Below are 20,093 nucleotides of genomic sequence, written 5' to 3'. Positions count from 1 at the left end.
GTGGAGATATATGACAAAAAAAACATCTGAAACTACTGAGGTCCAGACTACAGTGACCTTACTGCTAGTTGCGGCTAGTTTTAGAGTGAACCAAAACTCTTACCCCATTGGCCACTTTGTTGCCGAATTGCTAAAATGCGAGTAAGTTCAACTATCCAAGCTGGGTTCTAGGCTAGTTTTGTGCTCCAATGAAATGCAGGTGAGAAAAGGTCTAATGTTCCTGAATTAATGTAAACATTTCTCACTAATTTGTCCTCCAATTTCCAGAAACACTGATTTCACTGTGTAGTTTGAAAGTGGACGCATGACATAACGCACCGTAGCACCTTTTAACAACCTGGTGTCAGATTTATGAAGGCTTTCCTAAGTAAAAACTCACAAGTACTCTTAATACAAACACTAGGAAGTTCATAAAAAAAGTTCATGGACCTCATTCATGGACCTCATTCACCAATTGTTCTTAAGAAGAAATTTCTGTAACACTTTCTATGAATGTCATGTTTGTAAGCATCTATAAACACATTCATAACATATTATAATGCATTCATAAGGCATCATAAACATGGCTATAAATATTTATATAAATGCACTACACATTATAGCCATGCTTATTATGCATTATGAATTGTTAACATAATGCATTATAAGTAGTGTTCATAACAAATTATAAGAGCTCGTAAGTTGTATTTGTCCGCTCTAAGTGAAGTGAAGCGTACTGTACTAAAGCCTCCTCCAGTGTTAAGAGTGAGGCTTCAAGTTGAAGTATTTACTGAAGGATTTACTGAAACACTAAAACATACACAATAAAGCTCATTACAGGCTTCAAATGTCTGATTTTAAACTAGTGCTGCCATCACTTACCCAATGTGGGAAAGTCAATATACACCACTTTTAATGTACACCACCGTTAGCTTGGCACTAACTTAATACTTAATACTATAGAATGCTAGCAGAAATTAGCATTACTGTACTGTAGTGTAGTGTTACAGAGTGAAGGGTTCTAGCACTTGATGTTAGAACCAGTGAGGCAACAAATTACAATGACAGCACTCTACTATCTCGCCTCTCCCTCTCCAGGCCTTCACTCCACAGTGACTTCACGCTCAAATGAAATACTGGAAATTTCAGGATGTAAACAAACTCTGTATTTGTCTTTTGTTTATGCTCTCCAAGCTGGGAGTGACTTCTTTGGCACTGACAGTATAACAAGTTATTAACACTGCTTATAATACATTATATTAACAATTCATAATGTATAATAAACATGGCTTTAAAGTGTAATTGAGTGTAATTCATTTTTATAAATACTTACAACCATGTTTATAATGCCTTATGAATGCATTACAACATGTTATAAGTGTGTTTATAGATGCTTACAAACGTGACATTCATAGAAAGTGTTACCGAAATTTCTTCTTAAAAGCCACTTAAGCAGTTTTCATGAAGATTCTAACATTCACCAATGTTTTCGTATTTGGGATTTGTTCTTAGGTAAGTACAGAGTCTACACACACTCAAGAGCACAAAGATGTGAACAGTTCTGCGATTTAAGAACAGGTCATGAATCTGACGAAGATGTTTTCTTAGGACCTTTCTCAAGAACACGTTTAAGAAAAAAATAAAATGCAATTATTGTAAAACATTCCCTTAAGACAGTCTTAATTATTTTCTTAAAAACAATTGTGAAGTTTCTGTATGTGCTACAGGTTATTCAATATTATGTGACATTTTACAGGTTATCAGAATTTATACCATATTTTTGTTAACTGGTTATTCAGTTTACTTACATCGGCGCGCTATGAAGGCAATACAAACGTTTAAAAACATTTAGCAAACAAAAACTAGATGTGACAGTGGAGTAAATGGTTTACTACTTGGTTTATTTCCACAGTTACATTTTGTGAAACACATTGAAAGTTACAGTTTAAGAGGTTCACTCTGTCGATTCATAGAGTCTAAGACAGTTTTAAGACTGTTGTAAGGTCTTTTTCAGGAATACTACTTGTTCTCACAATTGTTCATAAGAGAAAGGTTGAGAAAGAAGTTTTTGAAGAATAATAGTTATCTTAATTTAAGTATGTAGTTAAGGAAAAAGGGCACATTTAAGAAGTTTTTTTCTTTTTTTTCTTTCTTGCATCAAAAAGTACATCACATTATTCTTGTTCTTTTAATCTAGCTACATAGGAGATATAGATTTACAAGCCATTAGATATATGACAATATATCTAATGAGGACCAATGTCAGCAGGTGGCCTCCAGGCTTTGGTCTGCCCTGACTTGTCAGCCCAAATTTGCACCCCTGGTTTGAATGTTGGTTAAAGCCTGTATGTGGTTATCATGTACTATAATCTTAACTCGGCTAGGCTTGCCAACCAGACCATAGACGTTTGATCGAATCAGGGGAAAAAAGTGGAAACGGGGGAATACTGACGAGTCATAGGAAGACACTTAGAGAGGCAGTAAGGCAGTTTACACCGCTGGAAACCTGGTTTGTGTCATTAGTCATTTCAGTACACTTTGAATAGTGACTAATGCTGCTCCCATGAAATGACGGAAATGAAACGACACAACGGTTATCACAGGTTATTTCCATCTAACCACTACAGATGCTTATCAGTGTCACTTCTAAGGTAAAAGGGTCAGGTAAACTAACATGTAAAATGTATTAAATGAATTGTTTAAATGAATAATTAGGTTTATTAGGACTACTACTAAGCTATTACTACCACTACTATGAACCAGTTAGCCTTATGGAAATGAGATATGAAGCAGCTAGCTATCGTCTATTATTAGCTACGACAGCTATTTTGGAATTTTTCTGCAGTGTTAAAAAGTGTTGATTTTGCCTGGAGCTATAGGAGAGTGCAAGTACCCTATTTGGGAAAAGAGTTGGCTGAAGTTCATTTTACATTAGTCTGTTTGTTCCTACATGTTATTCTTACCTTAATATTTCATATATATTTCATTGTAATCATGTAATGATGACATTTCACAGTGTTGAAAAACCCTTGACCACCACAGACACCCCCAACTTTTTCCTTTCAATGATGCACACAAAATGCTGCTTGAGTGCTAATGGCTCCCCCTTGTGGGAGACTCTTCAGCCTGTATCAGAAATGTTTATTTATCTGTACATTGTTGTGGATGTTGTGCATTTAAAATTGCATAGAAAACAGCAGAGAGAATAGAAAATATGACAAAAACATGACAAACAACAACAAAATAAATATTATCAACATCAAGCACATCAAATAAGAGATGAACGACATAAGAGCAGCTGAACACTATCACAACCACCTTTCTGAAAACTCAATCAGTGCAGCACATATCAAATATGTGAAATATTCAAAAGCAAAAGGAGGACTGAAGTCTAGTAAAATGACACCCCTGTATGTATAGATCTTTACTTAAGGCTGAATGGTCACAACTGTGAGAATAATTCAAATACACACAGAAAAAAACTTGACGCCAAACTTGGTACCAAATGATTTAACATAACCTCAAAGTATGCAAAAATGATCTAGCATACAAATTTAAAACGCTTTTAGGGATACTCACAGAAACTATTCTCTATCCCATACATGAAGTTCGTCTGCTTAACATTTGATTTTCAACAAGAGCTCTCAGATGAATGTGAAATTAGAACCTCAACTGTAATAGAAGGCTGTGTTACATTAGTTTGCTAAACATGTAGCTGAAAGCTTTGGATAGGAGAAAATATGGCCACACAGACAGAGGTCATGGTTACAGCTTCTGGCTGTTCTAATTATTAAATATAATATTTTTTTTTCAACCTTACCCCCTACATTTCACAGAAACATCAGCGACTGATTGTGTTTGTAGTAGGAAAAACATATTTTTCAAATAAAGTTATGTACCTTTTTTCTTGCTCGTGATAAGTTAGCCTGGTGTCCCAGCACATCTAACGTATGAAATGCATACCACAAAGCTCAGTGAAATGGCCAGCAGATTACTCAACAGATTGCACTTATAGTACAGAATGAATGTAAAGGCATTAAGTTTTTCTTTCTTTACATTTACCACATTAAACAAAATAAACTTCTGTCACAGCTCTCCTTAACCACCGTCCATTTATTATTGATATTGAGTGCGTTTACATGCACTTAATAATCTGATAACTGCAGAAAATCAGATTTTGTCAGTAATCCGATCAACACGTTTACATGCTCTTGATAATGGGGAAACTCTGAGTCTTCAAAAGTCAGGCAGTAATTGAATTTCTGCTTTACAACCAGCCAATAAACGCACTGAGAATATGTAACATAAACGTAATGTAAAATTCAAACTTCATACTGCAGCTTTTTTTTTAACATTGCGCGACTTTACCTGAAAATATTAACATACATTATCTAGAAGATGAAGAATATGTAAATCCTTCATTTTGTGTTTGGTTTCAGCGCTGCTCCAAGTGTTTTGCTGCATCTCACGACATTCCCCGTCCGTTCTCGCGCAGACTGAGAAATCTGACAGAAATCAGAGTAAAAGTTTAAGTGCACTGAGAAATCTGATAGAAATCAGAGTAAGAGTTTACGTGCACTGAGAAATCTGATTGAAATCAGAGTAAGAGTTTACATGCACTGAGAAATCTGATTGAAATCAGAGTAAGAGTTTAAGTGCACTGAGAAATCTGATAGAAATCAGAGTAAGAGTTTACGTGCACTGAGAAATCTGATTGAAATCAGAGTAAGAGTTTACATGCACTGAGAAATCTGATTGAAATCAGAGTAAGAGTTTACATGAACTGAGAAATCTGATTGAAATCAGATTAAGAGTTTACGTGCACTGAAAAATCTGATTGAAATCAGATTAAGAGTTTACGTGCACTGAGAAATCTGATAGAAATCAGAGTAAGAGTTTACGTGCACTGAGAAATCTGATAGAAATCAGAGTAAGAGTTTACGTGCACTGAGAAATCTGATAGAAATCGGAGTAAGAGTTTACGTGCACTGAGAAATCTGACAGAAATCAGAGTAAAAGTTTAAGTGCACTGAGAAATCTGATAGAAATCAGAGTAAGAGTTTACATGCACTGAGAAATCTGATTGAAATCAGAGTAAGAGTTTACATGAACTGAGAAATCTGATTGAAATCAGAGTAAGAGTTTACATGAACTGAGAAATCTGATTGAAATCAGATTAAGAGTTTACATGAACTGAGAAATCTGATTGAAATCAGATTAAGAGTTTACGTGCACTGAGAAATCTGATTGAAATCAGAGTAAGAGTTTACATGCACTGAGAAATCTGATTGAAATCAGAGTAAGAGTTTACATGAACTGAGAAATCTGATTGAAATCAGATTAAGAGTTTACGTGCACTGAGAAATCTGATTGAAATCAGATTAAGAGTTTACGTGCACTGAGAAATCTGATAGAAATCAGAGTAAGAGTTTACGTGCACTGAGAAATCTGATAGAAATCGGAGTAAGAGTTTACGTGCACTGAGAAATCTGACAGAAATCAGAGTAAAAGTTTAAGTGCACTGAGAAATCTGATAGAAATCAGAGTAAGAGTTTACATGCACTGAGAAATCTGATAGAAATCAGAGTAAGAGTTTACATGCACTGAGAAATCTGATAGAAATCAGAGTAAGAGTTTACGTGCACTGAGAAATCTGAATACTGAGCTAAAATCCAGCCTCTTTATTGGATTTCTTAATCCGATTTCTAGATCACAGTACGGTGCTTACATGACCATTTGAATAATCGGATAACTGCAGAAATCCAATTATGACTGGATTATTGAGTGCATGTAAACACACTCGTTGTTTTACACACCTTCAAAAATAACATTTTCCGAAGTTACTTTTGCTACATTTAAGTCAAAAATTTGAACACTAAATATTATTCAAAAATAACTGGCTTTGCAAAAAATGTTCAGTGAAGACATGGATATTTGAAATTGACAGTATGAATGAAAGCAAATTTAAATAACCACAAAAAAAGGTTTCTGTAACTCATGTTTACATTACCACACCCTAGAATTATGAGGTTCTATCTGTGTTTAGTGCAGTTTTAATATACTGAGAGTCACAAATCTAACTTTAAACTTATGTTAACTTATGTAACTAGCAAAACTTCTGTAGTGCAATCACCTTTCATATCCTAACAAAGTCATTGTCTGAAGATACTTTTGACCGCTCAGTGTAAGAATATGTCGGATATTTGGAAATATTTTTCTGTAATGGATCAAACACAGATAGAACCTTTCAATTCTGAGAGTTCCTTGTGCTCACACTCACACTAAAGTCTACAGTTACACAGAATTATGTGTAGAGTCGACATGTTCTCTACATGTTCTCCTACAGAGCGAAAAATATAAGCTTAAAAACTCCCTGTCTGGTAGCATACACGCTAAAGAGCTAGAATTATCTAAAAAAAAATTAGAATTAGCTTCATAACGATTGCTGACAATTGCAGTCATCGTGATTACACATCGTGTAGAAAGGCCTACATAACAGAGATTTTTAAGACCTGCACACAAAACAACTAAGATACAGAGGGCTAAGGACTTCTGTCACTGGACAGCAGACAGACTAGTATTTATTTTCTGCTGCATGACTTTGCGGAAGTGCTAACTAGTAATATTCTTACGCTGAATTTACCGAAAAAGTCGCCAAAATGTATCATCCTGTATCATCCTGAGGTGACGTTGCTCATAGAGGAGCCCTTTGTTGATTGCTGCTCCTCATGAATGGACTTACAGGTGATCGATAAGAACCACAGGAACATCAAGACACCTGGAAGATAAATTGCAGAGGGACCCAAATAATTTTTCACCTGTTTATTTAGACATGTTAACATATAGTATCAGTAATATCTAGAAGACTTCAACACAACAGGTGTGAGGTAACAAATCAACAACATTAAAGTAAGAGTTTGGTGAAAAATCAAATATACACAATTCCCTTCACCAGGAATGTATTAGCAAACCATATTTGGTATCTGCCCTTTTTATTCAAGAGAAAAAGTTATCCAACCCCCAATTAGCCCTGTGTGAAAAATTAATTCCCCCCCAAATCACTTAATTAACCACATACACACATTTTCTAAGCCACTTTATCCTTCTGGGTGGGGGGACTGGAGCCTGAAGGCAGGAAACACCCTGGACAGGTTCGCCAGTCTATAGCAGGGCAGACAGACAGACATATACATACACATACACACACACAGACTCACACCTAGGGGCAATTTAGCATAACTAACTGGCCTGACTGCATGTCTTTGGACTGTGGGAGGCAACAGTGCTACCCACTGCACCACCGTGCTGCTCCTCAATCAACCAGTTATCCCAAATATATTTAATTATTGTGGACTAAACCAGACACACCCACAGCTGGTGTGAAGTAGGCTAAATGTTCTCAACAAGCAGCATGCTCCTGCTGCAATAAAAAACAAGTCTGGAGAAAATGAGAAAGAAAGTTATTGAAATATATCAGTCTGGAAAATGGTACAAATCCATTTCTAAAGCTCTGGCTTTCCAGTGAACCACAACGGACAAAACCTGAAACAGTGATGATCCTCCAAGACGTGGCCGGCCTACCAGAATTCCTCCAAAAGCACAGCAACAACTTATCCAAGAAAAAAGAACCCTGACGAACATCATAAGTGAATCTACTTCCGAGTGGCTCAAAAGAAACGAAATTAAGGTTTAGGAGTGGCCTAATCAAAGTCCGGACTCAAACCCTATTGCCTATATGCCTGTCTTTCAATGTGGTTGAAATAAAGGAATTCTGCAACAAAATTCCTTTAAAACTACGCAAAAGACGGATCTCGAGTTACAGGAAGTGTTTGGTTGCAGTTGTCACTGCAAAATTTGGCACAACCAGTTGTTAAGTTTATTTCTACCATTTTACTTTTTCAAGTGGTTGATATTGGTGTTGCAAAACTGTTTTTTCTGATCATTTAAAACTGTGTTTTGTGTTTCCTCATGTTCTCCTTATATAACATTTTGTATAAGGATCTGAAACCATTTAGTGCAGCAAACATGAAAACAGAAGAAATCAGGAGGCTTTAAGGGAAATTTATCATAACATTGCCATGCATAGACAGCAGTGGAATTTTTTAGCTTTTACTTTTAATTTTGTTTGTATTTTGTATTTTTAGATTTTAAGCAAATCAGCCCATGGACCTGGCGTGCAACTCACTCGTTCATTTTCTCACTCACTCACTCACTCACATTTAGCAGGCTATAGATTCTCCACATGGGCACTCAAATAGCTTTTGGTGCTTCACAAGAGTGGTGTTTTCATCAATGACATTGTATGTTTTTGTTATAATAACAATGGTATGTCTTGGTTGATCAACTACATTTGGTGTAAGGGAAAAATTGTTCACATTTGATTTTTCACAGAATGATTGCTTTAACACCAAGTTTATATGCTTGATGAAACAAGACCTACCTTGAAAGGCATTGAGCACAGTGAAAAGGTAAATTGCTGAAAGACTGATAGACTGGGGTCCATGTGTCATGAACGCCAGCCCCCAGGGGAGCCCCAAAACACAGCTGAGGCCCAGCAGGCTGGCCCAGTCTTTCCACATCCTCCTCACTCTGTTACCCGCCTGGATCTTTCGTGCTCTCAGCTGCCGCATCTTCACCACCATCACTGCCAGAATAACAGCATTGAAGAGCAGCACCAGCCCCAGATAACCATTCACTGTTATGTACCTTGCAGCCTTAGTAGTAACCCAGCAACTGTATAATGGAGGCAAAATGCAAATATGGTTAAAGTGGAGATAAAGAATACAAATTAACAGAAATGTTCTGGAACTGTTGGACAGGCCTTACAGGCTAGTGGTTCTGCTGGAGTTCTCCATGAGAGTGTACTTGCCATATGCACCAGCCATTCCACAGATCATCACTGTAGCTGTAGGAACTCCTAGAACAGGAAGGATAATCGATTTAATGTGTGTGTGTGTGTGTGTGTGTGTGTGTGTGTGTGTGTGTGTGTGCATATATGGAGTCTGCAGGAAGGTAGATCTCCAGAAGCAGGGCTGGTGACTGCTACCCTTGTCAGAAGACTTGATGACAGTGAATCAAATCTTTATAACTCACCCCAGCCCACCAGGCTTAGTTTAAGTCGGTATCTGCTGATGCAGATGTTGAAGACCCGCACCAGTAGCAGGTACAGATGGAAGCCTTCAATAGCCATCCAGGTGAAAGTGGCCAGCAGGGCCCAGTGCAGCAAGAATCCCAGGGTCCAGCAGCCTCCCCACTCTGCACTGGACCAAATTGAACTGGCCAGGAAAAAGAGGTGCAGTAGGAACAGCGAACTTGTCAGCTGTATATGAATGATGAGAGTCTGTCCTGCCTTCCGTTTCCTGTGTACAGAGAAGTCACACATTGTGTCAGTTAGAAATGAGATGCAAAAAAAAAAAAAATTAACTTGAATTTCTTTTTCTAAAAGGGTTTTTGATATATAAAACCAAATGATATGAAATAATGAACTACCCACCCACGTTGTTAAATGAAAACAAAAAAACAGAGCGCTGCTAGTAGCCTGTTAATGAAGCAGTGTTTTTGTTTTTGTTTTTAATTTGAGGGTCCCATTTCATATGGCAAGATTTCAACCACTACCCCTTGTAACTCAGTTCCAAAGGGTTAGGGTGACACTTGAAAACAAGGGGTAGGGGTAAAAAGAAGAAATGGGATTGGGCCTTACTGAGAGTTTTTCACAGTAGTGGTGATAGGAACCAGACCTCTAAAAGCTCCCTCACAGAATGTTATAACATGAAATGGTTATGAATATGTGGCCTGATGGCTGAGACATTGTTTTATGACAATTTTGTGATAAGATTTTGACCTAAATTATATACAGTGGAGAGGTACATGCAAAGTGTTGTAAGGCAAAGTAGTTCCCAAAGAAAACATATTTCAATTTTCAGATTTCCACCATTTCACCATTGTCAACATTACATATTAAAACTGAGAAGACATGTTTAGGGTCAGTGGTTGTTTTGATTAGTGATGAAAATGGCTATATTTGCCTTGTAGGTGTTGAGACTCCTGGATCCCATCACCACCACTTTTACGAAAACATGGTTCAGTAAGTTTCTCTAGTCACTCTGAATGACTGATTACATTTCAACAAATGAGTTATGCAGACATTTTATAAAATCAGTGGAATTCTCACCACAGTGATTGCCAATTAACAAATACATAATCAAAATTTTATTGTTTTTTGAAAAATATTTGCCCATTTTGAATTTGATGCCAACAACACGTTCCAAAAAAGTTGGGACGGGGGGCAACAAAAGGCTGGTAAAGTTGTGTAATGCTAAGAGCCTTTCTGAGTCTTCAGAAGTAAAGATGAGGAGGGGTTCACCACTCTGTGAAAGACTGCATGATCAAACAATGCAACAAATCAAGCATAACTTTTCTCAATGTAAAATAGCAAAGAACTTTTGCTTTTCATCATCTATGGTACATAATAACATTAAAAGATTCAGAGAATTTGGAGAAATCTCTGTATGCAAGGGACAAGGCCAAAAAACAGTATTAGCCGACTGTGATCTTTGGGCCCTCAGGCGGCACTGCATTAAAAACAGACATGATTCTGTAGTGGAAATCACCGCATGGGCTCAGAAACACTTCTAAAAACCACTGTCTATGAAAACAGTTTGTTGCTGCATCCACAAATGCTAATTAAAACTCTTAAACGCAAAGAAGAAACCATATATAAACAGGTTCCAGAAATCCTGCCACCTTCTCTGGGCCGGAGCTCATTTAAAATGGACTGAGGGGAAGTGGAAAAGTGTCCTGTGGTCTGACAAATCAACATGAAATTCTTTTTGGAAATCATGGACACCGTGTCCTCCAGGCTAAAGGCCACTCAGCTTGTTATCAGTGCACAGTTCAAAATCCAGTATTCATGATGGTATAGGGGTGCATTAGTACACATGGCACAGGTGATGTGCACATCTGTGAAGGCACCATTAATGCTGAACAATATATACATGTTTTGGCAACATATGCTGCCATCCAGACGACGTCTTTTTCAGGGAAGGCCTTGATTATTTCAGCAAGACAATGCCAAACCACATTCTGTATGTATTACAACAGCATTGCTCTGTATTAAAAGAGTTTAGGTGCTAAACTGACCTGCAGTCCAGACCTGTCACCACTGAAAACATTTAGCACATTATGAAGTGAAAAACACAACAAAGGAGACTCTGAACTGATGAGCAGCTAAAATCTTGTATCAAACATAAATGGGAAAACATTTTACTTTCAAAACTACAGCAGTGTCTCCTCAGTTCCCAAACACTTACAGAGTGTTGTTAAAAGAAGAGGTGATGAAACACAGTGGTAAACAGGCCCCCGTCCCAACTTTTTTGGAATGTGTTGTTGGCATCAAATTCAAAATGGACTCAATTTCAACATTTTATATGTTGTGTTTGTAGTATTTTCCTTTAAATATGGTTTACATGATTTGCACATCATTGCATCCTAATTTTTTGTCCATTCTGCACAGCGTCCCAACTTTTTTGGAAATGGGGTTGTAGAAAACACCGTGACTGTGGTGTGAATGCACAATAAGAGACGTCTCACTTGTGGCACAGATACATCACGATGATGACAACTGTGAACACCACAGAAAGAGATGACCCAATGTATGAGATATACTCAAGACGCTGAATGTCAACAGGATCCGGCACATCAGGACTCTGTCAGAGAAGAATGTTATGTACAACAGTCATATCCAGAACCAAGAATGATGTAAAATAAAGAGTGCTCCGTTAACAAAATCAGATCATACAGTGTGTGTTTGAAGCTTTCACTTACGATCAGCACTGCAAAGAAACTGAGGTGATTGCATTCACAGATAAAGTTTGTGTTGTTCTGGATTGTGTTACAGCCATCTGTGCTCCAACTACCTAAACACAAAACATGAAACTGGAACTCACCAAACCACTTGACCTGTCATCTTTTTTACAATCAACAACAGGCATCAATCAAAGACCCACAACTTGTTTTTATAATCTCACTATCATGTTCTTGTCAGGAGAAAAGAAGTTATTTCAGATTTCACCAGGATTGATTTGAGAGTTCGGTTCAGGACCTTGTTCGCTGTTGGTCGAAAGCTTCCAGAAGACACATTCCCCACTCCCTTTCTGAAAGATAGGAATTTTTTTCTTTACAAATGAGGACAAATTTTGCTGAAATTGCAGTTTGTTAGCAGTGCTACCATTTTAGTGAGGACCAACTGTCTGAGACCACTAATGAAAATGCTTCACTTTTGCAGTCTTTTCAGATATTATCAGTGTAATAATCTGAGTGAAAAGTAGAATCTGACATATTTACATGACGTTCAGAATTTCATAGCAATTTTTAGTGTACTAACAGGGACAAAAGTCTATGTTGAGTGGATCAAATCCACCTGAGAGTCGCCGAAACGATAGATCTTTCAATAGAAGAAATAAGACTTTAAAAAAATCGACCTTTTTGTACAAAGGCCTTAATGTGGTCAGTGACATAAATGTGAATAGTGATCTAGAAACAGTGCAGAATCTCAAATATTTCTTTGTCATTTTATTTGTTGTAACTTTTCTTTGTTCTAATTCTTTCAAAATTATACAATGTTCTGTTGTTTATTTTCAGGATTAAATTAAAACAGTCCCAGATTTTCAATGGGGTCTCAGATGTAGGACCCTACTGTATGTAAATGACCAATGACCAAGCCTACATTTCCAGTATGTAGTTATAGTGATATAACACAGTTCACTTCTATTGCGCAACAGGTAAATATCATACCTGATAGACATTCACAAACACCATCCTGACGGGATGAGAAAGGTCGTGGACATCTTGATTGCCAAGCCACACTCCTAAAACCTGCTCATGAGGAGATCCTTTATCTGAACGTGCCTGGGCCAAAATACAGGTAGAGAACACCACTATGACTCACTATTGCTACAGATTAAAACATGCAGTGAATCAGTATGAGGCAACCACTGTACTTTGCAGTAATACAGACAGATGAATCAGAATCAGAATTAGAAGCTCTTTTTTCCCCCAGTACATGTCAGGTACAGGAATGTGTTCGCCCATTTTCTTCCCAGTTTAATCGTATCCAGTTTCACCCGTTAGTTAGGTCTCCCCCAATCAGTTCATACTACCAGTATTAGGAGGGTGAAGGCCTGCACAAGTTTCCTCCGAGTCACGTGAAGCCAGCATCTTTTCAATTTGACACTAATGCAACTTCATTAAACAGCTCAAAACGCTTGGAGGAGAACACTAACTGCCAATTCTATTAACTTAGTTAAAAGGCCCACAATGGCTAGCAGAGTGATGTGGGGAGAGGAAAGGCCGAGGCCGATTGTACTCTCTTGGACTCCTGGTGCGAATGGCTATAGCATCACTCAAACTGTGTGGTTTTTATCTGTGTTAATCGAATTTGCAATCTTTTATTAATAGAGCCAAATATACAGGGTCAAGGGGGAAACAAAACAATACAAATCATACTTATATACACATTATGTTGTAATCTGAGAACATATATTTCTGAGAAAATCAACCAGGGGTCCACAAAAAGGTCTACATTTTGTCTACACCAATGCCCAGTACACTTGTCACAGGTATTCTGGGTTGAGAAACTGCTGTACATCAGCCAGACCTCCAGTCTGAGAGAACTATAGCACGGCTTAGTGATTTCCCTACTTTTCAAGCTGGATACACTTTTGAGGATCTGTGATGTAATTTTTGTAAGACTGGCCAGTTCATATGTGATACAGTATATTCTAAGCAGTGAGTTCGGCCATTTCAGCCACAACAGCAATGCAAAATCAAGTATCAAGTGTGCATCCATGAAATTTCCATAGAGAAACCCTGACAGTAGAATGAGTCATACTAAAAAGCTTGGTGACTTTCAATGTGCCACTGTCACAGGTTGGCACCTTTCCAGCAAGTCAGTTTGTTGAATTTCCGCCCTGTTAGAGTGGCCCCAGTCAACTGCAAGTGTTGTTATGGTGAAGTGGAAATGTGGATGACTTTTGAAAGCAATGTCAGCACAAAACCTGCCATAAAGAGGTGCACAGATTGGGTTTCCATGGCTGAGCAGCTAGCTGCGAACATGCCTAAGATCCCCTAAGATCCCCAACTGCAGTGCCATGTGTTGGCCAGAGTAGGGTAAAGCAGACCACTGTTGGACTCTTGAGCAGTGGAAAAGCTCTCTGGAGTGAGTAATCATGCTTTCTGCATGGATCTGTCCATACAGAAATGGTTTGCTGAGTCTGGAGTGGAAGAGATTCACTGGCTTACCATGCACAACATCAGTGCCTGACCTCACTAATGCTCTTGTGGCGGAGATGGTCAGCAATCATGCATAAATGTGATGTTCATGTGTCCATGTTGCCTACCTTTGGCTTGTGTAGTTTTCCCAAAATACCATAGGTAATTTTGTTATTACATTAGTGTAAGATTGACTCAAACAGGACTGTCACTGAGAGCGCTCTGGAATTATTACTTATGTGACTGAAAGAATTTGGACATTGAAGAAAAATGCTGGAGTAATATCACAGATCTCATAAGGAATCACTTGAATTACAGCTTCCCAGGCATTCCAGCTTACATAGGACATAACACACACATTCAAACTCATTACGCCCAACTGTGCAGTACTGTGGCCCACCAGGACTGGAGTCTGGCACGCTTGCATTAAACAATAATAGATGCCCACCTTGGCCAAAATCACTAACCTCGAAAAGGCTGCGGTTAAGAACAGATACGGTCAAGTGCAGTTCATGGCCATTGCCCAGCTGCTCCCTAGTGCTTTTCAGGACAGCTTCTGAGGGAATATGAATTGCATGGCCATACACTGTGTCCACTGTGACCTGTGAGAGCAACAAGTAATACACAATTCATTGCATATTCAAGCATATCTTTCAGTACTGCGTGAGGCTCGTTGATGGTAAATTTAGAAGGACGGAAGAGTTAAAGTGGCAGTAGGTGCACAAAGTAAAGAGTAGGCAAATTAAAACCATTAGATTTGATATTATACTTAGAATTTGATGCTTTTCTGTTAAATGTTTCCTGCTTTTTTCTGACACTGAAAAACGAATAACATGCTTACTGGCTGTTTTGACTGGAAATTGTATACATAATTGAATAAATAAAAGGTAGTCTCTGACTTTTACACAGTGCTGTATATCTCTGGATGATGTGATGTAGCATGGTTGGGTTAACTTGCTTAAAAATCTTGTTGCAACCTCATACCCCAAATCTCACTTCAGTGTTACTTGCATATTTTTTTAACTTCATTCTGGGTTTATTGTGAAGGTTTCAGTGTGTCTTTTAAGCGCCAGTGTTTTCTTTAGAATATGAGAAAGAAATATGGTCTTACCTCATAGGAGGATTTTACAGTCTGCATATAAAAGTCTGGATTCTTTGTCCTGGGCTGTGAAAACGTACAGTTTCTCATCTTTTTTTCTATACACCTGCATGAAAAAGGCCAGTATTAATCAGTTAGCTGTGATTATTTGTCAGGTCTTCTGAAGTGTTCATCATATCTACAGTATTCACTGAATATCATATAATCATATAATATATATGAGCAATACAGTGAGTACAGCAATGTGTAGGCATGATGATTAGATTCATAATACATTTAAAACATGCGTACTAATCACAGCTTCTGTGAGAGACTACTAAATAGTTATCATCACCGATTTCATATGAGATCTCTAAAAACAAATTTAGCAGGGCTATTAGAAATGACCAGTGGTGAGAATGAAACTATAGTAATTCAGACTATTTTTCACTTTGTTGTACACACTTAAAAAAGGTGGTTCTTTAAGGGATCTTTAGTAAAGGAGCTGGTTCTATATAGCACCGGAAAGGGTTCTACTATTGTTACAATGTCAAGTAACAATAGCAAAACCCTTTTTGGTGCTATACAGAACCCTTTTCAAAAAGGTGCTAAATAGAACGATACAACACATTCTCTATCAATCTAAAGAACCATTTAGTGATGCAAAGGGTTCTTTGAGTGTTCATGGTTCTATATAGAACCATTTTCTTTACTAAAGAACCCCTGAAAAACCACTTTTTTAAGTTTGTAGCTTGGTAGAAAGCTCATAGCTTTGTTAAAAGGGAATGTAATCAATTAGGGTGTAATCACAGTCATTCAGAGTGGTTTGATGTCAAATGATTCGTTCTTGAGATACATATCAAGTCCGAATTGTCCATTGTGGTGCTGATAGGAACCAGATGACTAAATAGTTTAATGCCTCTAAAAGCTCCCTTACATAATGTTATTCCACAAAACTGTTACGAATATACTGCCTGATCTCTAAGACAATGTTTTACAATATTTTTGAAAAGGTTTTGGCCTAAAACTTTTTCCTTTTTCCCATTCATTCATGGTGGAAGGGTAAAATAGAATAGAAAAGTAATAAAATATATTAAAAAAATGTACCACTTATTTACCATTCTCAACATCACCTAAAACTCAGAAGACATGTGTGGGCTCACTGGTGGTTTTGGATAGTAAATAAAATGTCTATATTTGTGTTGTGGACATTGTGACCCCTGGTTCCTATCACCACCACTGTAAAGAACAGTTTAATTATGCATGCATTTAGAAAAATAAGTGGAATCCCCCTAATTACCACCTGTGCAGGGATTTCTCTGCTGCTGCGCCAAATTCTCCAAGTTTATTAAGGAATAAAATGATAAAGTTTGAATGAAGAGCCTATGTAATTTATAGGAGGTTTCCTCAGGGATCTCATGGTTTTAAATTGCCAATCAATTAGATAGATATTTTTATTATCAATTATATAATTGTTAATGGTTCTAGTTTATGGCTCTGTTAACAAGGGACAAAATGAACACTCCAATTAAAATGAAAAAAAAAAATCAAAATTAATGTTTGATTATAAAGTTTATATGGTTTGAGACACGATAGTTGGTGTGTTGAACACCCACTTCCTTTGTTACACATCATGTGGTCTTATCAGTACCATAACTCACCGAGGGATGTTGGATTCATTTTCTTCACAGTATTGGGGAACCTTGTAACAGGGAGTTATAGATCGACTGGAACTGGGATCTGCAGATATCAGTGTGATAGCAGATAACTGTTCAGGAAAAGGGTCACAGACACATTCTTATCTCAAGCAACGAGTGCAGACAGGAAGGATGAAGACCACTGTGAGCTCTGCCTCCAGAGTTTCAATATGCTGACTTAGCTTACACCCATTGGCCTCTTTATTAAGCACACCATCTTGTATCTATACTAATTGTCCATTTTATCAGCTCCACCTACAATATAGTTTCACTTTGTAGTTCTACAATTACAGACTGTCGTCCATCTGTTTCTCTGTATACTTTGTTAGCCCCCTTTCACCCTGTTCTTTAATGATCAGGACCCCAAAGGACCCTCACAGAGCAGGTACTATTTGGGTGGTGGATCATTCTCAGCACTGCAGTAACACTGACGTGGTGGTGGTGTGTTAGTGTGTGTTGCGCTGGTCTGAGTGGATCAGACACAGCAGTGCTGCTGGAGTTTTTAAACACCTCAGTGTCACTGCTGGACTGAGAATAGTCCACCAACCAAAAATATCCAGCCAACAGCGTCCTGTGGGCAGCCTTCTGTGACCACTGATGAAGGATTAGAGGATGACCAACACAAACTGTGCAACAGCAGATGAGCTATCGTCTCTGACTTTACATCTACAAGGTGGACCAACAAGGTAAGTGTATCTAATAGAGTGGACAGTGAGTGGACACACCACCACTACATCAGTGTCACTGCAGTGCTGAGAATGTTCCACCACCCAGATAATGCCTGCTCTATGGTGGTCCTGTGGGGTCCTGAACATGGTGAAAAGGGGAGTCTGGGAGGTAGTGCAGTGTAAGAATTTCATTGTGCAGTGTGGCTTTTTTTCTGTGCACATAACAAACTTTTGAATCTTAAATAATTGTAGAACTGCAAAGTTCTCCTATATGGTAGGTGGAGCTGATAAAATGGAAAAAGAGTGTAGATACAAGGAGGCGAACTTAATAAAGACACACATGCTTAAGAAAAGACACAAACATCCTAAAAAAAAGACACACAAAGACACCTACATACTTAAAATAGGGAAAACAAACACCCACGTACTTAGGAAAGAAAAAAGACACCCATGCATTTAAAAAAAGGATAACAAGACACGCAGGTATTTAAAATAAGACAGAATCAACATTTGTTTGATGGTAAACAATATAGTCATACACATACACAAAATATATTTGATTTAACCCTTGAAATCATTGTTTATATCTAAAGAATTTGAATTTCTCTTGATAATCCTAAGACAGAAGCCAGAAGCCACCGTTACTTTCGGTCGAGCTTAATTCAGAGAATGTAAGAGGTTCTTTTTCTCACCTCCCTCAGTCAGCGCCACAGAGGACAGTATAAAAACTGTGAGTAAATAAAATCTCCTCATTTCCTCAAAAAGCCTCCCCGTTTATCTGCGAACACCGTTTACTCATTTCCTCTTTGTGAGCTCTGACTCTTTCAGTGGCTCTTTGCTAGGTAGCTGTCGTCACACGGCGTGTTGGTACATGTACATGGCCGTTTAGAGATATGACTAAGTTTCACAGGCAGCAGGGGATTCACATTCCACCATTTCATTTACAAAATACAAGTTCAGAAAAACAGCCAAAAAAAAAAAAAATAGTTCAGATATAAAGTAGGCTGGTTTAGGCTGCCAGCCTCAGTGGTCAGTGACTGGGCAGATGCATGTAAGCCCAGAACAGCAGATAACCGTAGTGAAAAGTACAATTCATCAGCCAAAATGCACTCACAAATGTGAAATCTCACTGTTTTTAATCATTTCTTTCTCACTGATGTCATTCAACAAATGCACATCAATGATTCAGTGAAATACAATGATTTTTTCTTGATGTCGGGTCAACCCCACTTCTTGGCACCAGCAGTCTGCATTACATCTGTCTGTCTATTTATTTATTTCTTGCTTAAATAAGAAACAAGAAAATGATGTCTTGTTTTTTCACCCTCTGTGTGTTTCTATTCCCTTGGCCTACCTCCCCTTGTCTGTATGTCAACCTTTTGTTCTTTGGTTCATTGCCTAGCCCAGGGGTCAACAACCCAATTGTTAAGAAGAGCCATTTTGTCCTTTCAACAAAACTCTTACCACCTTGGGAGCCATTTTATGTCCATTTTACCATCTTGGCTGTAAATATGTCTCAGCATGTGCTGATGTACTATTATAAGCTAAAAAAAATATGAATTAAAATTCAGACTTACTTTGCTCTGCTTCAAGCTTTAGCTCAGCTATAGCTGCTTTCTTGCATCTCCAGCAGGAAACTTTCCTCAAAAGTGAAACAGTTTCTTGTAAAATGTCTCTCAATGATTGGCTTTTTACGAGGCTGAAGTCACTTCTCATTCACCGGCTTCTTGTTCTGATTTTCCTGTTCCACCTTAAATGGGGCCTGAGGTGCCAGAATATAACTGCTGCACCATTTAAGGTGGAACGGGGAAAATTCGAAGCCGGTGAATGAGAAACTTCAGCTTCGCGACTTTTTAGTGTTTCACAGGTTCTCCTTGCAGATTAAACGTATCAGGAAACCATCTGGAGTGATTATAAATGCAAATAAGTCTATTTGTCTCTAAATTATCGTTGTTCTTTCTCTTTGCCTTTTTTATTAGCTGCTAGCTAGGCAAGATTGTTGTTGTTGTTGTTGTTGCTATGGTGACCAGCAGTCTGCACACCAACCTTCAGGGTTAAAGGGTGTATTAGCAGTTATAGGCTACATTAACTCCAATGTTTAAGACCATTTATGGTTAAAACTGTGTTAAAACAATCAACAGGCTTTATTTTACTGCAAAGGAGGATTATTTTATTTTTACCTAAAATTCTAATTTTGCTGCGGAGCCACAACAAGAAAGTAAAAGAGCCGTTTCCGACCCTGGCCTAGCCTTACTGGCTATAAGAGCGAGTCACCTTGTGTCCGACTGCTGATTAGATTTAGATTCTAGCTATGCAGTACATTAAAGTGGAATTCTGCAGATTTTTCAAAATTTCTGTATAGTTAAACGGTTAAAATCCCCTTTAAAGGTGCCATGTGTAAGA

General features: G+C 38.0%; 1 protein-coding gene across 2 annotated transcripts; it reads right to left on the bottom strand.

The window, feature by feature from the left end:
• Window positions 1-4,354: 4,354 nt before the first annotated feature.
• Window positions 4,355-18,512, bottom strand: LOC118819475 (adhesion G protein-coupled receptor G3-like). 2 transcript variants are annotated; one of them, XM_036587283.1, is made up of 13 exons: window positions 18,383-18,512; window positions 16,987-17,065; window positions 15,359-15,452; window positions 14,715-14,849; window positions 12,772-12,885; window positions 12,080-12,131; window positions 11,803-11,894; window positions 11,569-11,684; window positions 9,073-9,338; window positions 8,806-8,896; window positions 8,420-8,712; window positions 6,623-6,757; window positions 4,355-4,484 (listed from the first exon to the last, which is right to left on the bottom strand). In XM_036587283.1, the coding sequence occupies exons 1-12, from the start codon at window positions 18,441-18,443 to the stop codon at window positions 6,654-6,656; spliced, it is 1,497 nt and encodes a 498-aa protein (XP_036443176.1). In that variant the 5' UTR covers window positions 18,444-18,512; the 3' UTR covers window positions 4,355-4,484; window positions 6,623-6,653. The 2 variants fall into 2 exon arrangements, with proteins under 2 accessions (XP_036443176.1, XP_036443175.1); XM_036587282.1 differs by lacking the exon at window positions 4,355-4,484 and having other exon boundaries at window positions 6,195-6,757.
• Between the last annotated feature and the right edge of the window lie 1,581 nt (window positions 18,513-20,093).

The sequence above is a fragment of the Colossoma macropomum genome, unplaced genomic scaffold (genome assembly GCF_904425465.1).
Source record: "Colossoma macropomum unplaced genomic scaffold, Colossoma_macropomum, whole genome shotgun sequence".
In the NCBI taxonomy this organism is placed as follows: Eukaryota; Metazoa; Chordata; class Actinopteri; order Characiformes; family Serrasalmidae; genus Colossoma; species Colossoma macropomum.
This window is presented reverse-complemented; position numbering and strand designations above follow the sequence as displayed.

Excerpts from the sequence above, each read along its gene's own strand:
- LOC118819475 (XM_036587283.1), bottom strand. The coding sequence starts at position 18,443 with ATGAGGAGATTTTATTTACTCACAGTTTTTATACTGTCCTCTGTGGCG. Across the intron at positions 14,850-15,358 it reads CTGTAAAATCCTCCTATGAG|GTCACAGTGGACACAGTGTA; the intron begins GTAAGACCATAT and ends TTGCTCTCACAG. Across the intron at positions 8,897-9,072 it reads ACTAAGCCTGGTGGGCTGGG|GAGTTCCTACAGCTACAGTG; the intron begins GTGAGTTATAAA and ends TTCCTGTTCTAG.